General features: G+C 36.9%; 2 protein-coding genes across 2 annotated transcripts; both read left to right on the top strand.

Annotated features, from left to right (window-relative positions):
• The first annotated feature begins 1784 nt into the window (after positions 1–1784).
• LOC104850650 (cationic trypsin-3) lies at positions 1785–6034 on the top strand. The gene is made up of 5 exons (XM_010607703.1): positions 1785–1824; positions 3280–3442; positions 4318–4607; positions 5182–5318; positions 5885–6034. Exons 1-5 carry the CDS (start codon positions 1785–1787, stop codon positions 6032–6034), a joined length of 780 nt encoding a protein of 259 aa, XP_010606005.1.
• Positions 6035–14974: 8940 nt separating this feature from the next.
• Positions 14975–19128, top strand: LOC104850652 (cationic trypsin-3). Its single transcript, XM_010607704.1, has 5 exons — positions 14975–15014; positions 16444–16606; positions 17331–17581; positions 18302–18438; positions 18979–19128. Exons 1-5 carry the CDS (start codon positions 14975–14977, stop codon positions 19126–19128), a joined length of 741 nt encoding a protein of 246 aa, XP_010606006.1.
• The last annotated feature ends 1297 nt before the right edge of the window (positions 19129–20425 follow it).

Below are 20425 nucleotides of genomic sequence, written 5' to 3' on the forward strand. Positions count from 1 at the left end.
TTTTACTCACACTGTTTTCTTGAAAGAAGCAAAACTGGAAAAAAAAAGCAATAAGAAGAAGACTTTGCTTCAGTAGAAATTACCTCTTGGTAAGAGACATCAGATTTATTGTGGAGGCTGGAAATCTAGCTACTATATCTAGTCTGTGCTTCCTTCTCACTGAGAGTCCCTCCTATTGGATGCTGTGTTTTTCCCTATTGCTTCTGATCACCCTGCTTCAAGAAGCCATTTATCACATTTCTTGTATTTTCCAGAACTTGAAGTCAGTGCTTAGTCTGACACAGTTCAGATTGCATCCCTTTTTGGGCCTCTGGCCTCGGAGTTGAAGTCAGCCTACTTGAGTATGAACACAGTATTGATCATACAAAAGCTCTGAAAACCAGTTTCTACTTCTATAAGCCTCTTTCCTCCATCTCTTAAGTGGTAAAAATTGTAGTACCATATTTAATGCATTTTCAGGAAACTGAATGAAGAGACGAATGGACACACTTTTCAAGGTGCTTTATAATCAGTAAGCACTATGAACTTCGACCACATAATTCTTGGCCAAGAATTCTGGTATTACTTTGATAAGATCATGGGTACTGAAGCCAGAGTTGAAAAACTGACTCTCTGTGCCTGCTGAGTAATTTTAGTCAAGTGCCCTATACCTTTGCTGTCTTAGTTTTCACATCTGTAAATTTGAGATTACAACATACACCTCTTATGATTGTCCTGAGGATTACTAGAATTAACAAAAGCAAAGTACTTAACAGTCTGTCCCCACTTCTGCATGAGAAATAGATTCTAAACTCCTGACAGATGCCTAAATCTGTACACAGTACCAAACTCTTCACATGAGCATTGTCCAATGCATAAATACCTATCATAAAATTAACTTATGAATTAACAAGAAATTCGCAACAACCAATATTGAAAAAGTACAAATATAAAAACATCCTTTAAGAAAAATTACTCAAAACATATCAATTATTCATTTATAGAAGTTTCCCATTTAATGATTTCAGTCTATGATTCACTGTGCCTACCTCAAACCTTAAAATATGAAATCATAAGGAAGGGAGAATTATTGAATCCCTAACATAATGTAAGCTCTAGATAAATGTTTTTATCATTGTTTTATTTTCCCTTTTTTAATTCATTGTAATTTTAAAAATGAAAATATCTCCATGATTCAAAATAATAAGTTCCTCAGCTGGGGATTTAGCTTAGTGGTTCTGCCACCTGCTTCGCAAGTGCAAGGTCCGGAGTTCGATCCCTAGTACCAAAAACAAAAACAAACAAAATAATAAGTTGCTACTACTATTGAAAATGTGTAAAATGGACATATGAGATCAGAACTAATCTAAGACAAAGTATATAACTGTGGGAAAGAATGTTCATTAAACACCAAAGGTGCAGGTTCAGGAGCATTTTATCACAAAAGCTCATAGTTGAGAGTCAACCAAGATCCAAAGACTTATCAGGTATCTGGCAATCTGTAGCCATGTTCTGTGACCTCATTCCTACTTATTTTCCTACCTTGGGGAACTGTTCCTAGCAGGTGTACTTCTTCCTTCCATTCCCATAACCTTATAGGAAAGTGAAATATATTGATGGTTAAATTCGGGGCTGGGTCACATTCCAAGTGTAATGGAATTGAATTCTAAGTTTAGATTTGTGTGTTTCCACTGAAATAACTTTTCTGGCACCTGTGGCCAGGGCATCAATGACAAACCTCGATGTATAAATACCTGTAGATTGAAAGTCTTCATCCTATCCCAGTCCAGATCCAGTGAAGGACCATGAAGACCTTCATCTTCCTTGCCTTCCTGGGTGCTGCTGGTGAGTCTCTTTAGTGGATTTCTCAGCGAGTTGTTATCCTGTAATGTAAGTTTTTGCTTCATTCTGAGGAAAATTTCAATGAATATTGAATATAAGCTCCATTTAAACTGAAAATGTCAAAAATATAGTAGTAGGAATAAGGTTATAGGATAATTGAATCTCCATAATAGAATGAAAATAATGTTGACTAAGAGTGATTCCGAGGACAGGGCATAAAGTAGCAGAGGTTTTCTGAATTTAAGGTACATTCTTTGAAGAAGGACAGAAAAAAAAGAGGGTACACATAAAAAAGTGTTTATGTGTTTATCTTGACATCTTCAAGCATTTGGCATTAATAATTGAAACTAATCTCTCCCTCTTAAAGGAACCATGAATGTCCAAGATAAGATTGAACACTAACAATCTGGTTAAATTATCCATGGTGTCGTCACAAAATAAGATATTTATACTTCCTAAATAAATATCAGGAGCTACATATCATGACAACTCTCCTAGTGAAATTTCTTATGAAGTCATATGTCATTGAGGAATTAAAATAAAAATAGAGCTATGACAATTTCACTTTTGATGATGCTAAATTCTACAGTACTATAATTTCATACTAATTTTTCCAAACTTCCCATATTACAAATTTAATCTACATGTCTGCATGTCTAGAAATATTTTACTAATTTTTTAAAAATAATGGAAAAAAGTAAGTTCATATAAAATTATTGCAAGATTCATAAGTTGTATGAGATCTTTATAGATAAATGGGTCATCTTTCACAGTGAAAACCACATTGATAATATTAGAGAGACAACTGGAGTAATGGGAAAGATTGGGTAGGGGAAACATAAAAAGTTTTGTAAAATAATTAGATGGCACTTTTAGGCCAGAATCAAAGAAAGAAATGAAGACACTCAAAGTAAACTGTTCATTTCCTTCAGGTAAATGCTTTCAGATTGTTTTCAAATACATTCTTTCTGTTACTTTATGGAGAGAGCTATGCCTGACAAATACCTGTCACCTACCTCTTATACACACACCAGCGAGATTACTGCAAAGCTTTCTATTTTCGTGCATGTTAGCCAGGGTTCTGTGCAGAAGAGCTATTGATTCTTTTGTCATCAGGTATTTGTGGTCACTCATTTATTCTCTAAAGAGCCTCTAATTATTGCAAGTTTGTGGGTATGTTTGCTAGCATCTGTGTATTTGTATGATGGATGGTAGAGAGGTAAAATAACTTATTTAATAAACTTGAAGCATAAATTAAAATTTCAAATACTTATTAACAGTGATGTGAGACAAGTATGTGTTAATATTGTAGAATAAAAATTTTTTGTAAAAAAAAAAAAACCTTAGAATTCCCATTTCCTGATTTTGTGAGGCAAGAGAACTTTGTCATCTCTTTCTAGTAGTCTGCAAAAAATTCATGATTATTTTCTGAACAGTTTCCCTAATTTTACCTGTCAGTTGCTCTCCCCATTGATGATGATGATGACAAGATCATTGGGGGCTACAACTGTCAGAAGAATTCCCTCCCCTACCAGGTGTCCCTGAACGATGGCTCCCATAGATGTGGTGGCTCCCTCATCACTGACCAGTGGGTGGTGTCCGCAGCTCACTGCTACAAGCCGTAAGTGATCTATGTTCATATTCTTATGTTGGAAGTTCAACTTATCCTTTCAACTCAACAAAGAACAATTAGGATATAGGACAAAAGTGTGATTGATTCATAAAGCATTTAAATCCTGAAAAGCCTGATTTTTCCCCTGAAGAATTAATTGTATGATGAATTGAGGGCTCAGATTGGTAGTCTTTGAGTTCTTCAAGTCTTTATAGAAGATGGCACTCAGAAGCTTTAGAAGAAAAAAAGTGTTTGATGAAATATCCCCAGAAATAGCTTCAAAATGGATGTGTACGTAGTCCTAATCATTGTAGCTCAACAAGGAATGACAACCCTGTGGACATAATAAAATATATCATATTTCAGTAGGACATGAATTATAAGCATAAGGCATTCTGTTCTTTCTACCTTAGTTGCTTTTCTGACTCTGCTGCATTATCCCATTGCATTCGAAGAGCCCTACTCCGTGAAAATTGGCAGGTGCTCATCAATCTACCTCCATCCTCTTTTGAAATCCAGCTGTTTTAAAGTTGAATTTGGGTTCCAGTTCCTAAAACTTACTATTGTATTGAGATGGTGAACTCTGAATATATATTAAAAAATGGCACTAGATCAGGGACTTAGTTCAGTGGCACCACAACTGCCTCACAAGCAAGCTCAAAGTCTCTTCGGTTCAATTCCAGTACAAAAAAAAAAAAGCACTTACCTAGGAAATTCTCTGACCTGCACCATGTGGAATAGTGAGCAATGCTAGGATAAATGTACAATTACATGTATGATTCAGTGTTTGAAAAACATGATATTTGTTTTTTATGTTTGATGGATGGGGTAAAGGGATGCAGCAAATGTTGGACACTTAGGATATTTTAAATCTTTCAATACAGTCAAGTGAAAATCCAGGTGCATCTTGGAGAACATGACATTCACGTTACTGAAGGTGATGAGCAATTCATTGCTGCAGACAAGATCATTCCCCATCCCAAATATGCACCCCAAAATACTATCATCGATGGGCAATACACACTCAAGTATGACAATGACATCATGCTGATTAAACTGAAGACACCTGCCACCATCAACTCTCAAGTGTCCACAGTCTCTCTTCCAAAATCCTGTCCATCTGCTGGTACTCAGTGCCTCGTATCTGGCTGGGGCAACACAGTTATCATTGGCAGTAAGTATAAACAAGAAAAATATACATCTGAAAACAATAGATTGAAGGGTGCTTTGAGAGTATGTCTGCCCAAATCTTCATGTAAGATAAGTTTTGCAGAGGTGGAAGTTGAATTTGAAATAGTTGTGAACATACACAGCTTTGAAATGCATTAACTAAAGAGAGCCAGACTCTTGTGATGATCATGCTGCACATGCAGCATAAAACAACTATTAGAATGGGTGAGACTTTAGCTGAGGTGGGATTAGTGATGTGCAGAGAGCTAGAGATGAGAAGGTAAGGGGAATGGAGGAGAAGCAGCTTGGGGCTAGCTGAAGCGTACACCTGCTCTGGGTTTAAGATATTGGCTGATGATATTACTGTTGGAGGAAGATCAAGTTGTTGATTAGAGTGATCTGGAAAACCTTCTAGGAAAAGAAAACTTCTCCCAAATTAGGAGTCATGGGAAAACTGAAAGTGTAGGAGTATTCTGAGGGAGAAGAGCTACTGTGGCTAAGGCATTTACAGCAATTATAGTGGGACATCTTTAGACTGGTGATGTGTAATTTCCCATTTTCACACTTGCATTCAACAGATAAATACCCTTCCCTTCTCCAGTGTCTGAAAGCTCCTGTCCTCTCTGATGCTTCTTGTCACGAATCCTACCCAAAACGCATCTCTGGCAACATGTTCTGCCTGGGCTTTCTGGAGGGTGGAAAGGACTCTTGCCAGGTGAGCTTTGTATCCTTGCCACCTCCCTCAGTCTCACTATTCTCCAACACAGTCCTTTTGTAAAATTTGGAGAAATGAAAAATATTCAACAGGTCTCCAAGAATGGCTATGGTCGCTTAGCAATTGTGTTGTGATGAGTTACAAATTTTGAAAGTAGATTTTCTCTGTCTTATATTAACAAATATAACAAAGTAAGGGTTAAGAGGAAAGGGCACAAAGAAGAAGGTATGCAAAAATACACCCATGAAAACTCTGAGGATTTATACTCTAGGCTGCAACACTTGTGAAAACAACAGAGATAATAAAGTAGAATTCAATCTCTCCACTTCTCACCTTTTGGGGGGGCTTCTTGACACTCTACAGAAAGGAAGCAATCATAAGAAAGGAGAAAGAATTATCATTACACAAGAAGAAGTTTAGGGTTTGAATATCCAGGGGTAGTAATGGTTCTTCCTGGAGGACCAGCCATCTTCACAAATGACCCAAGAATAATAGAAAAGCAACATGAAGCCCATTCTCCAATATGTACTACAACATGAGCTCTAATAGTGGTTTTTCTTTTCCAGGGTGACTCTGGTGGACCTGTGGTCTGCAATGGGGAGCTCCAGGGTGTGGTCTCCTGGGGTGTTGGCTGTGCTCTGGAAGGCAAACCTGGTGTCTACACCAAGGTGTGCAACTACCTGGACTGGATTCAGGAAACCATTGCTGCCAACTGAATACTTTCATCATTCATGATCCATACTCTAGTTGTCACATTTACCATCCTCTATGCCTGAAATCTGTACCTAAATAAAATAACTTTTTCTGCATAATGTCTGAACAAGGATGATCTTTGCTTCTTAGTCATAAGTTTTCTCTTGACTATCAGTGCTAAATGAAAAGGTAGATAGGGAGTTGAACTAGATGACTGAGATAATCTGAAATGCTGTTTTTCTAATGATCATAACTTTGGTGATCACCTACTATAGATTCTAATTCATGGAGGCCATAAATAGGAATAAACTCATTGTAAATAGTACTTTTGTTCACAAAATAACAGACACTTAAACAGTGTGTCAGATAAATTTTGTCAGATGATTCAAAGACAATTCACTTTCAGAATTTTTGTGGTACAACATATCGTCATAACAAATAACATTACAACAAATAATCACACTGAAATTCACAGTTAAAATCACTTGCTCATACAGCATGCATACAGATAGCCATAAATCTATGTTGCATCCAGGCTGTCCTCATCCGCATTGCATTGTTTCTTCTGTGACAGATTGCTGTCTTTTCCCTTTGTTCATCACTCTTCTGAATGCCTGTGATGCTAGGTCAGAGAAAAATCTAGATTTAGAAAGATCAGAGAGGTTTAAAAGATCAGAGATTTCCTACATTTCCCATGTTTTCATTTAACTGTAACTTTCAGTTTTTCAAAATTTCTTCTTCCCAGTTGAAATACTATTATTACATCAAAGGCTCTGCAGACAATGTGTACCCCCACTACAAGTACCCAAATACCAGCCCAAATGAGGTAATAACTAAAACAGTAGCCCCCAGTATAAATGAAAATTAATTTGCAGAAAAGAGATATATTACTCTAAACCCATATTAGTCTTGGCTCCAGATATGTTATCTGTCCCCTTCAGCCTTTCTGGGAGAGTGTTCTGCACCCCTCCGCCTGAGGTTTTCACCATATGCACTTTTCACATCTTCATTGCCCTACACACCTTCCAGAGCCTGGTTTGCAGAAGTCCTCACCTGTGATAAGTGTGTATATCTGGAATAAGACACAGAAACATCAATAGTAGTCTCTGGAAATATGTACATTGATGTAACTACAGCAGATTTTAAAGGGCTAGATGCAGCCTCGGTGATAGAATGCAAGGATACTACCTTGCTCAGCCCACACTACTGTGTTAGAGATGCCACGGACTTGGTGACTTACATTCACTTCCTACACTTCTGAAGGCCGCCACAGTCAAGGTGGAAGCACCAGCTAGTTAGGCTGGAGGGCCACCATCCTGGCTGACTGATGCTCCTTCATGCCCCATATCACTGTATCTATGTAACCAAGAAATCTAACTCTAGTCTCCTTTTCTTAAACTTTATTGATCCTATCCTAGAGGTTCTACCCTATCATTTCAAAGTCTGATTACCTCCCAAAAATTCCTTTTCCCAACAATATTTCAGCCAATAGTAAGGTTTTAATCTGTGAATGATGAGGGAAATAAACGTACAGTTTATGATTGGTATGTAAGACATCCATGCACTCATGGCCAAGTTACTCACTTGGAAGCTGTGGGAGACAGTAGACAGAAACTATGAGGACCTAATATCGCTTTATCACACGCTCAGGGTGAAGCCAAAGGTTCTTAGCCTTGCATTCAAACCTTTAAGGATTTATGCTCACCAAGTTTTTCCTGTCTCATTTCCTAGTAAAATGGACTTTGGATGTGTGTTAGTATATAAGTTCTCTGTGTTTAAATAAGTAGGTTTGCAACAAGCTCAACTAAACGTATCAGGATCCTCCTAAGAATCAATTGAGTTTAAGATTTCCACTTTCACCTTAAATTATGCTTTTCTTACTTTACCCCATCCCCATCGTCAATCCACAGTTACTTCATTGCCAAGTGAAGTTTCTAAGAGATAACAAGGTGATATTTCTAACAGATGAAAGGTTAGGTCAGGTCCACACACACACACAAAAAGCACCAAAATAATAAACAATTCATTTGCATTTAATGATGTGCTACAGTCTTTTTTTTTAATACATCTTCCAGTCATTTTCAATCTCTTGCTTTGCTTAAAAGTAACTCATCAAATTTTGTAAGTGGCTGCTAAACTGAAAGTTGGAAGTTGTTTTTCTCTTCTCATTAAAAGAAGTAATTTAGGTTTTAAAAATTTATCTTCCTATGATAAGCATGCAGAGATAAAGATAAAATGTATACACATGAAAATATCACTTAGGAGACATCCTTTTACAAGAATATCCATCTCATAAGGTCTTTAAAATGCACAAATGGGAGCCTAGGTGGTTTTCGAGGATGGTGAGATTCATGAAAATGCAATCAAGTTCTTTCCGCGTCTGCCCTCTGCTGTCCATGCTGTCAACCTTAACATAGAGATGATAAAATAGATCTGGAAGATAGGCTATCTTATTTTGGCACATGTAAGGAGAGAAAAATTTGTTTCCAGAAAATGTATTGAAAACCTACCATCCTGAGTGCCCCAACAGACATTGTATAGTGTCTCTTTGTCAGGGTGCAGTCACTCCTACATCAGTCACTTTCACATCCCTCACCTGAGAGTGAAATGGAACTAGACTGATGGGCCTACAGCTCAGTCACATGGCACGCCATTGAGCAAGAAGTAAATTTTTGTTCTGCAAGACACATGGCATACTTGATAGTGTCATCCCTTGATTATCACGGGGAATTGTTTTGGAAAATTTTCAGTTATTCAACTTATTTAAATATATTACAGGCACTGTTATAATCAGTGTGCTTTTATTTTAAAAATGGTGATAAAGGTAAATCTGTACCTGTTCATTACATATGCACTTATTTTTGACATCTTGGAGCAGAGGTTGGTTGGAGTCTAGAAGGCACTATCCTTTGGATAAGAAAAATATAACACAATACCAATCATGGTGGGAAGAAGTATATATAAGAACTCGAGAAAATTCATGGTGTGGTGGTAATCACCTGTAATCTCAGTACTCTAGGAGGCTGTGACAGGAATGCATGTTCCTGTCCAGACTAGGTGAATTAATGAGGTTGTATCTCACAATAGAATTATTTTAAAAGATCTGGGGATGTGGCTTAGTGTGACTGCATGGAGGAATGGAATGGGCTTAGAAGAAAGAAACTACTTAGGACCCATTTTATTTGCAAGTTCCCTGACTGTGTAGGAAGCTAGTTCAAAAGAAGGTCACAAACTGGTTCTTTAAAAAATGGTTGAAGCCTATAGGTAAAAAGGCCCATGTGTTTAAGCCTCAAATAGAACTATTAGTGTAAACTATAAAGCAGAACACAATTATGAATTATGTAGTGGGGACTTTCTTTCTGTAAAAGTCTTCATCACTATGTGTCCTGGCCTTCATGTGGACATACCTGGCACAAGGACTTTTACTTCTGTGGTCCAGCAATAATGCACTTCCTTCACTACCACCCAGCTCTTTTTACTTTCTGGTAGGGTGACATGACTGACTCCATCTTGATTCTGTCAACATTCTCTTCTTTTGTTTGCATGCTTTTTTCTGAAATCCTCACTGGTCATCCATTCTGTGCTTGGGTTTTGAGATCCCCTCTTTGCTGGGATGACCTGTCCTGATTTTTGGCCTGATCTGATGCCTCCCTGGAGGTGTTGTGATAGATGATGAGGAGTTCGGGTCCAAAGCCTTTTAGACACATTTCAGCAACAAGGATGATTAGAATGAATCAATGCCGGGCTCAGTTTGCTGGGAGTCTCTCTCTAAATTTTTGCTCTGTCTGTTCTATAAGTGACGGCTAGCATCTCACAGTGCTGGGCCAGATTATGTTGTCAGGAGCTGCATAATGTTAACAGGCAATATTTACAAATCTTGCAAGGAAAATACAAACCCAGAATAGAGAAAGCAAAATTGATAGCTTGTACAGTAGATTTGATGCAAAGCCCACATTTTTTATAATACTAAAACCACAAAAGTATTAAAAAAGATAACAGTACATTAGTAAAATAAGTCTATTTTTATCAAAAACTACATTTAAAGGCCGGGGATTTAGCTCAGTGGCTCTGCAGCCTGCCTCATAAGTGCAAAGTCCCAAGTTCGATGCCTGATACTAAAATACAAAAAACAGAACAAAACTACATTTAAGAGAAGAAAATGACTCCAGGTGGGAAAAGATGCAGAACAGGCATGGTAAGCATATGTAGAAACTTCACATTTCTTTTTAAAGTCTTATGTCACTGGTGACAGACCAACAGCAGACATGTTATTGTGTCTTTCATTTAAGATAAAATAGGTTAGGAGTTTTAGATCTAAACTGAAACCTCAGTCTTCAGGTTTAATTGCAGTGCTGGTACTTTGCAATAATTGAATGTTGGTTGCAGTTTAGGTACTCAGTCTCTAAAAGGTTCACCCTTACTACCGAGAGCACTCTAGAAATGCCAAAGTTAGTTCCACACTAAAGCGGATTAGGTTTTAGAGGGTGTGACCTGTATCAAAGATTTAAAACTTTTAGTTATGTAGGATGAAAAATTTTTTAACCAAGGAAAGAAAACATTGTTGTGCTTATTTTCTGAAACCATAAGAAATGATATAGGGTTTATTAGGTCAGATGTATAAAAGTGAAAAATGAAATTTAACAGTTTACTTCCAGATCAATGTTAAATTTTGTTATTTAAACAAAATGAGCAGAGTTTATTTTTATGCAAATGTACTTTTGCTATCCATTCTGCCCCAGTAAATCTCATGAATAAGTTTGGGCAACTCAATCACACATGGCATCTTTTACTCTCATTCCTCCATAAAACTTCTACATCATTGTTAAACTTTCCACAATTTGTCTACACTATTTCTTATTTTGCTGTCCTATTTTGCTTCCTTATTTGGCTATCACTGTAATTCTCGGGATAAGAAAATGTACCTTCTTTATTCATCAACAAGCTTTCACATTTTATAGTTTTCTTTATAAACCATTGTCTTTTTCTTATATAAAGAATTATTTCCCATTATATCATATAATAGCCTAATTCTAAAGCTATTTCCCTAAACTTTTGCTCAGCCACTAGGTTTAGTATTTTGTCTTCTTTACAAATAAGCTGAACACAGAAAGAATATCACTTAATTTAGTGTAACATAAACCTAAAATTTTACAATTCAGCAGAAACATTTTTAAGAAAAGAAAATGCATTTATGAATGCTTATGCAGTTTATATTTACTTAATTAATCCATTCTTAACTACTGTGTCAACTGTCTGTAGAAAATTTGAAGTCTTAAAGGAGGAGGTCACTTTTCAAGCAGAGTTCTATAAAGTTAAATATTTGTGGATCAGAATACAGCTGCTTTTTATTAAACCAACAGTCTTAAAAAGTAGTTATCTTTTTTCCAGTGTTTCAAGACACACATAATTTGATTATTATTTGGATTCACAGTTTTATTTTATGATCACTCACTTCTTTTCAGGTCAGTTTAGTACCATGTAGCCAATTCACAGACATGGCATTCATACAGACAAATCCTACAATACACAGATGCACCCAACCATTCAGAAATGAGATACAGAAAATAATGCATGTTCTATAGCTAGGATTTAGGTTTGTCACTGACCAAGGCTTTGTTTTTTAACATTTTTCCTTTAGAATATTGCTTTAATCTCTTCCTATGCAGTCTTTAATCTTCAGTTTGTATTTCCAAAGGCTTCACTTTTAGCTAAAACAGAGTAGAAAATAGATATAAAAATACAAGAAATCACCAACACAGTGAAGAAACAACCAAAAGAGTGGGAAAAAAATTTAGCCAGTAGTCCCTCAAATGAAAAGGACTAATATCTACAACATACAAAGAATTGGGCCGGGGATTTAGCTCAGCAGTTCGGTGGCCTGCCTTGCAAGCACAAGGACCTGAGTTCGATCCCCGGTACCCCCACCAAAAAAAAAAATTTGAAAAAAATCACACCCCCCAAATTGGAAGACCCAATCTGAAATGGATAGACACTTCTCAGTGAAAAAGTACTAACAGCACTAACAGCAAATAAATGTATGAAAAAGTGTTTATCATCATTGATCATTCCAGAGATGCAAATTAAAACAGCACTGAGGTTCCATCTCACTTCAGAAATAATGGCTATTATCAAGAAATCAATCAACAACAAATGCTTGCAGGGTGGGGAGGGAAAAGGAACCCTGCTGCTCTATTGTTAGTGGGAGTGCAGACTGGTGCAACCACTTTGGAAATACATGTGGGGATTCTCCAAAAAGTAGGATTGGAGACCCAGCCATTTCCCTTCTGGGTATCTTCCCGAAAGAACTGAAAGAATCATACCACAGCAATATATGCACATTCATGTTTACGGCAACACAGTTTATGACAGCTAAATCTTGGAAACAATCCAAACACCCATCAATCAATGAATGGATAAACAAGAAGTGTGTGTGGTTTTTTTAGAATGGAGTACTACTCAGCCATAAAGAAAGTAAATTTGAGACATTTATAGCTAAAGTGATTCAATAGGAGATTATACTCTTAAATGAAATAAATCAGACACACATGTAAATATTGCATTGTCTCACAGGTAGGAGAAATTGAAAAGGTAAATAAGAACCAAAATGTACAATAGTTAATGTGAAATAGAAATAAGTTGAACAAAAGGAAATCAGAAGTGGGAAGAAGGAGGGAAAAATGAAAGAAGAGAAAAGCAAAAATGAGGAAAGAAGGAAAAAAATGAAAACAAACTTTTGTAAATAAGGAAGAGGGAAGCCAGCGATTTAGCATCACACCTACCTTGCTAGCACAAGGTCCTGAGTTTGATCCCCAGCACCAAAAAAAACAACCAAACATAAATAAGAAAGAGAGGGAGTTGAGTAGAGGAGAGGGGATTGGGATAAATAGAGGAATAAAGATATTATATGTACCAGTACAAATTCCCTACAATGAATGTGATCATGATGTATATCTAAATTGTACCAATAAAGTTAATTTAAAACAATGCATATCTTAACCTAAACATCATTAAAACAAAGTCATAATAAAAGGCCAGGTAAAGGCAAAAATGATCAAGAAGTGAGGTTGCGGTTGAGATATAAATTTAAATCCTACCTTTTTTGTCTACAGAAGTAAAGCGTGATTCAATTGAAAATTTGTTTTGCAAAATGTATTAAAATGTTCAAATAGAGGGACAGAAATTCATGAATCAGAGGTCTAGCTCATCAATAATTCTTCCTACCCTAATTTGTTTCTGAATTAGATGTAGTATTTTAATAAAAGGGGCAAAGAACAATCTTTTTATATTCGTTCAACTAGAGAATAGAGGCTTCTGACATCTTGTAAAGAGAGTAACACAGATGTTAAAACATTGCATCACAATTTGTACACAGCAAGTCAGACATATATAATTTTTCATAAACCCATATTCAAAATTACGGATATTTAGATATGTAAACTTTTTGGCCCCCTGTATACTACCCTACACTTCTAGCTTAGCAAACAAGAAACCAATTTAGGAGTGACATATGTTTCCACTGAAGGAAATATAAATCCTATTTATCCTTATTTACATGTCCCTGTTTTTCTAAGTGTTTGAAGCCAAGGCATTTAGCAATCAAACATAAATCCAACTGCAATAACAAATATCAATTTCTCCCTAAATAATTCCTATTCTCTTTGATTTGGTTTCTCATTATAACAGATGTTATACTCCAGTAGGGCAAAGGAAGATCCAAACTTCTATTAAAGTCCCAAATACAAGAAACAGAAGACCTTTGGTGTGCACCCTGGTAAAACACAGCCAGGCAAAGTCTATAGACTTCCAAAGACCAAAGAAAGACTCCTTCTATCAACAAATCCTTTATAGGCCACTGACACCGGAAACAGGAAAGAAATCAGAGGCCCTCTGGACAGCAGCTGCAAAGTCCCTACAGTGCCGACGCAGTTTGGCTTGCCACAAGCAGCTGCTGCTTCTTTCTGTGCCATTTCTCATTTAGTGCCCTAGCTTTTGCATTTATAAAGTTTGGATTGTATTATGTACCTCATATGGTTTTATAAGGGTTACCACATTAATATAAGCAAACAACATAGAATATGATAGTCCCACCTTAGCATGGGAGATACATCGAAGACACCCAGATCATGCCTCACACTAGATGTGATATCAGATCCTATATACCCATATTTTCTAATATGTATATCATAAAATATGATATGTAAATTAAGCAAGTGAGAAACCAACAACTATCAGCAAAATAATAAAACAACTGGAATAAAAACTATTGAAAGCTTATGGATTATTTCCAAAATGTGACATTTAGTATGTTTGTTACATGGTCACTATAACTGAAATGGTTAAAATTGAATACATATAAAGGAAGGAAGATTATGCCCTGCTATATAGTAGACATTAAATAAGTGCAGTTTAATATCATGATTTTATTTTCTACTTCCTATTTATATCATTTCAAAAAAGAACAAATTTGCCTTCCTCAAGAGCACAACTTGAGACTCATAATGAAAGTTATAATGGACATGTAAGGTCAAACTGCCCCAAGTCCAAGTAGAGAACTGTGAAAGCGCCAATGTAAATTAAATACTAAGTGTGCCGGGTTCACAATGGCAAAAGATTACAGTTGAATCAATCAAGCCCCTGATATTTTTGCTTGGGAATCAGGAAACCTGTGGCTCCATCCTGCAATCTTTCCATTTATTTTCCTATTATACAGAAGAATTTCCACCAGGTGGGCTTTCTACTTTCTTTCCCGTAAAACTCTGAAAAGGTAGAATAAGGCTGATATTTACAATTCACGCTGAATAATCTTGCATGTGCCCAGAATTAAATTCTTAATTTAGAATTTTTTTTCTTTTCTATTGAAATCACTTTTGGCACCTATAGCCATGGGTGTCACCAACAAACCTGTGCATATAAATGCCTGTGGATGGAAAGCCATCACCCTGTCCAGCAGTCCGGGAGTTACCATGAAGACCTTTATCTTTCTGGCTTTCCTAGGAGCTGCTGGTGAGTGTCTTCAGGGAACAACATATCAGCAGGTGTATATGGTGTGTGTCATTTGTGTTTCATACTGTGAAAAACCTAATTAATATTGAATACAGTTTCTGTGCTGAAGAAGCTTAGAGGTGAAAGTCTAGTATATAGTTAATAAGATTATGGATAATTAAATCACCCTTGTCTGAGAAAGATCATGTTGACTAGGAGTGATTCTAGCAGAAGGCACAAGGAACTAGTCCAGAACTTGCAGTTAAATGCCATAAAGAGGGAGAGAATAGGAAGGGTAGTTCACATAAAAGAATCACCTGTCTTGAACTCTCTAAGAATTTGGAGTTAATGATTATAACTACTCTGCAGACTCTTGAAGCAGCCATAAATGCCCCTCTATCTCTAGACTAGTAAATGGGTGATTATTTATTGCCTTCACCAAACAGATGCATCATTTCTCCCAGATGAAAACTTTGGGCTATGTTTCATGACAGTGTTACTAATGCAATCTAACTGATACAAAGACATATGACATTCAGTAATAAAAAAAATAGAGAAAAACCTATCTAATTTTGATACTTCTCAAATTTAGACAACTCAAATTTAATACTAAATGTCAAAAATTTGCCATGTAAATTCAATCTATAGTTCTATATTTGAGGAAACATTTTCTCTAAAATTGTATCAACATACTGGAAAAATATATTGAAATATTGGGAAATGTATGTATTATAATTGGATGTTATGGAACTATAGGAAATCTTCATAGATCTGAGGACTGTATATCACAATATAAAATATATATCTGTAACTTTGGAAAGCTAATTGGGCTAAAAAGAAATATTGCCTAGAGGAAAATTATGCATTAATGTGGAATGATTGAACAAAGTTTTAAGGACAGAAACAAGCAGAAATTGGGAGAAGAAAAGTAAAAATGCTCAGTTTCTACTATCCCAGAATATTTTCATTTTGCATCTGAAATTGTCCTGTTACACTATGGAGATAACAATGCCAGACAAACACTCCATCACCAAACACAGATACAAATCATTAAAATTACTGAAAGGTTCCCTACATATTTCCATAGCTGCTGAGCAGTGTTCTGTTTAAAAAGAGTTATTTATATCCCTGTGTGGTGGCAAACACTCGTTCTGCAGAGAGACTCTGATCGTTGTAATTTTGTTAGTATGAGTGTCAACAGGAGACAGGCAAGTAAACCCATTAACAAACTTGTTAAAGAACAAATTAAAATTTATATTCTTATGGAGAGTGATATCAAAAGAGTATGTGATAAAGATATAGAATAATAAATTTTTGAAACACTTTAAAACTTTCATTATGTGAGGCAAGAGAACACGGCCTTCTCTCTTACAGTTAGCCTGCAAAAACATGATGAGTGGAAGTTCCACATCCATCTGCTTAACAGTATTTCCCACCTTCGCCTTGTCAGTTGCCCTCCCCATTGATGATGATGATGACAAGATCATTGGGGGCTACACCTGTCCCAAGAATGCCCTTCCCTACCAGGTGTCCCTGAATGATGGCTCCCACTTCTGTGGTGGCTCCCTCATCACAGACCAGTGGGTCGTGTCTGCAGCTCACTGCTACCAGCGGTAAGTGAACAATATTCACATTTCAGTGGTCTAAGGTCAAACTAGGGTCTGGCTCCACAATGTAATCATGGTAAAGTACAGAATTACACCTGCTGGATAGAGCATTCAGATTACTGCAAAAAAAAAAAATGGAATGGAATGATGACTTGAGGGATTTTTATTGGTATGGTAACTTTAGAGCTCCCTGTATATTTTCATACAATGGTACAAAGGACTTAGAAGATAAATAGTCTTGAATTGTTGAGTACATAGTCCTACTCATTAGAGATAGCTAAGAATAAATATAGAGATAGAATAGCATATCATTTAGAGGACAAATTGAAAAATAATTACTACTCATACTGTTTTCTTAATATTCTATTATATATTTAATTCTCCTTCATCTTTCCATGAAAATCTACAGTCCCACTAAGATAAGAAATGGCAGGTAGTGATGAATCTCCATAATCTTTTTCATCTCTGTTTTCAAAGTGTCCCTTACTTCTTATTCCTAACCCTGACTGTTCCAACAAGATGGTGTGGTGTGAGACTGTACTAACAGAAACACTTTCATTAGGGATTCTCCCATTTGTCACATTTGGTGTGGTGCAGTCCTACCTTAAATGTTCAATTATTTGAGAGTCATTGCCTGAAAGGGAATCTGTGTTTATGCTTAAGATTGATGACTGGCATAAAGGGAAAAAGTGTATGTTGGATAATTAAGATATTTAATCTGTTAATAGAGTCAATTCCAAGTACATCTCGGGGACCACAACATTGATGTCATCGAGGGTGGTGAACAATTCATCAATGTAGACAAGGCCATTGTTCATCCTGAATTCACTTCTGTCTATAATCATGACATCATGCTGATTAAACTTAAGACACCTGCCACCATCAACTCTCAAGTGTCCACAGTCTGTCTTCCAAAATCCTGCCCAACTGCTGGTACTCAGTGCCTGGTTTCTGGCTGGGGCAACATAGTGAGCTTTGGTGGTAAGTGTAACCATGAAAACAAGTATCAGTATGAAAATGGTAGAGCGGAGTGACAATTTGAGTGTCTGGTAGTCCAAATTCTCAATCAAGGCAAGGTTCTGAGGGTGAGAACTTGGATTCTATATAGTTGTGAGTATATGAAATCTTAGAATAAGTGAAGAGAGCAAGACCCTTTTGGAGACCATAAGGAAGATGTAATTAACATGAACTGTAGCCAGGCATAGTGGAGAACCCCTGCAATCCCAGCACTTGAGAGCCTGAGACAAGAGATCATCATTTCAAGGCCAGCCTGTCAACATAGAGTGCTCTAGGTTTGACGGCATTACAGAGAGACCATGTCTCACAAAACGAACAAAACCAACCTCAAATAAATAATAGAGTGATGTTAATGTATTTGACTGTCTTGGGATTAGTCATGTGCAGAAAACTAGAAACTGAGAAGCAAAGACAAGAAATTCAGTGCTCCCTAAAGTGTGCACCTGCTGGAGAAAATCTCTTTGGATTTAAAATTTGCTGCTGCCAGTACTGATGGAACAAAATAAAAAGTGATTGATTAGAACTATCTGAAAAACATTCTAGGAAAAGAAACTGTGTTTAAAGCAGAAGTCACTGGCATGTTGAAAGACTGAGTAAAAGTATGACAAAAGAGCAGAGACAGAGAGGTACGCCTATTTTCAGCAAGTCTATGTAATTCTCCATTTTCACTTTTGTGCTGAACAGGCATACACCCTGCCGTCCTTAAGTGCCTGGATGCTCCTGTCCCGTCTGACACTGCCTGCCACAATGCCTATCCCGGCCGCATCAGTAGCAATGCATTCTGCCTGGGCTTCCTGGAGGGTGGAAAGGACTCTTGTGATGTGAGTTTCTTTGTAATCCTTCAACTATCTCAGTCTTCCCCCATAGTTTTCTGTTCTGAAACACATGGAAACCTAGTGTGCCTAGCACAGATTGTGGTACATGAGGAACTGCTTTGGAATGAATCACAAATTCTTTAAATGTAAATTCCTCTTTGAGTTGTTAGTGATTTAGGTTATAAGTAAATGACCAGTATAAGGTGGGTTGCAAACCTGGCACCCTTGCAATCTTCTGCGGAGCTGTACTATGAGCTTTAACCCGTGTGAAAACTGCAGAGCTGGTGCAGCAGCATATATCTCTCCAGTGCTCGCCTTCTCTTGGGATTCTTGACATCCTAAGCAAAGAGGAGGGGCTGTGAGAAAGGGGGAGCAAAAATAGTTATAGGAAGGAGATGCAGGTTAGAATTTCCAGAAGTAGAGCAAGTGCTCCATGGAGAACCAGTGACCTTTTAAAATGGCTCCAGCATAATGGAGGAATATGTTAGAGCCCATGTTCCTGCTAGACATACACACAAGTGCTGATTTTCCTTTCCCTTTTGCCAGGGTGACTGTGGTGGCCCTGTGGTCTGCAATGGAGAGCTCCAGGGTGTGGTCTCCTGGGGCACTGGCTGTGCTCTGAACGGCAAACCTGGTGTCTACACCAAGGTGTGCAACTACCTGGACTGGATTCAGGAAACCATTGCTGCCAACTGAACACATTTGTCTCCCCATGATCCACCACCCATAGTCAGCCTCATCTGTTCTTTCCTCCAGAAGTCAGCCTCTCAATAAAAATATGGACTACTGTACCATATCTGTTTAAGTATGGTCCTGGCTTGTTATTCATAAGCTTTCTTTTGAGTCTTAAAGTGAAAAGGTGGACAGAGAATTGAGCTACTTCTTGGATAGAATTGGAAGGTTATTTTCCATTTATCAAGAGTAATCGCTATAAACTTATTTATGACCTGCTCTCTCAAGACTCTGTAAAACATTGAAGATACAGAAGTGAATAGTACCATTACTACTACTATTTTCACCATATACTTTTGAAAAATAATTATTAGGTACCTAAATAATATATCCAAAATTTTTGTTGTAGGGTTTGAGAAGAATACTTTGCTTCTTATGGTAGATCATATCCTCATAACTTACAATGATACTAAAGTAGACAATTAAAATCACTTAGCCCATTTCCAATAACAAATGCTAGCTGGGTTGTGGGGAAAAAGGAATCCTTCTCCACTGTTGGTGGGAGCGCAGGATGGTGCAGCCACTATGGAAATCAATATGGAAATACCTTAAACAACTAGGATCAGAGATTCCATTTGACTCAACTATTCCCCTGCTTGGTATCTGCCCAAAAGAATGAAAAGAATCATACCATAGTGATATATGCTCACCCATGCTTATGGCAGCACAGTTTGTAATAGCTAAAACTTGGAAACAGCCCAAATGCCCATCAGTTGGAGACTGGATAAAGCAGATGTGATTTTGCTATTAAAATGGACTACTACTCAGCCCCAAAGAATGAGAAACTAGAGACATTTATAACTAAGTGAATGCACATTGTGGTCATACCCTTAAGTGAAATTAATAGGACACACATGTAAATACCATATAGTTTCTCTGGTGTGATAAACTAAAAGTGTAAATAAGAATCAAAATGTATAATTGACATTGAGTAATAAGAAGACAAGGTGTAAAGGTGTAGGGGAAGTAGGCGGGATAGGAGAAAGGGAAGAAGGGACGAGAAAAAACTAAGAGAATAGGAAAAACTGGAAACAAAATCTTTATAAATCAGGGAAAGGGCTGAAGGGAGGTCAGGGGAATGGGGAAAAAATAAGAACCAAGATACATCATGTAAAGGTACAAGATCGCAATGATGAATGTAACTGCATTGTATACCTAAAATGTACCAATAAAATATATTAAAAAATAAAAATAAATCAATTACCCTAAAGTAATTCAAACCATTCATCCTAAATCTGTGATGAAGCTATAGCTGCCCTTA

This window comes from Fukomys damarensis, unplaced genomic scaffold (assembly GCF_012274545.1).
Source record: "Fukomys damarensis isolate Sample0158 unplaced genomic scaffold, DMR_v1.0_HiC HiC_scaffold_16, whole genome shotgun sequence".
In the NCBI taxonomy this organism is placed as follows: Eukaryota; Metazoa; Chordata; class Mammalia; order Rodentia; family Bathyergidae; genus Fukomys; species Fukomys damarensis.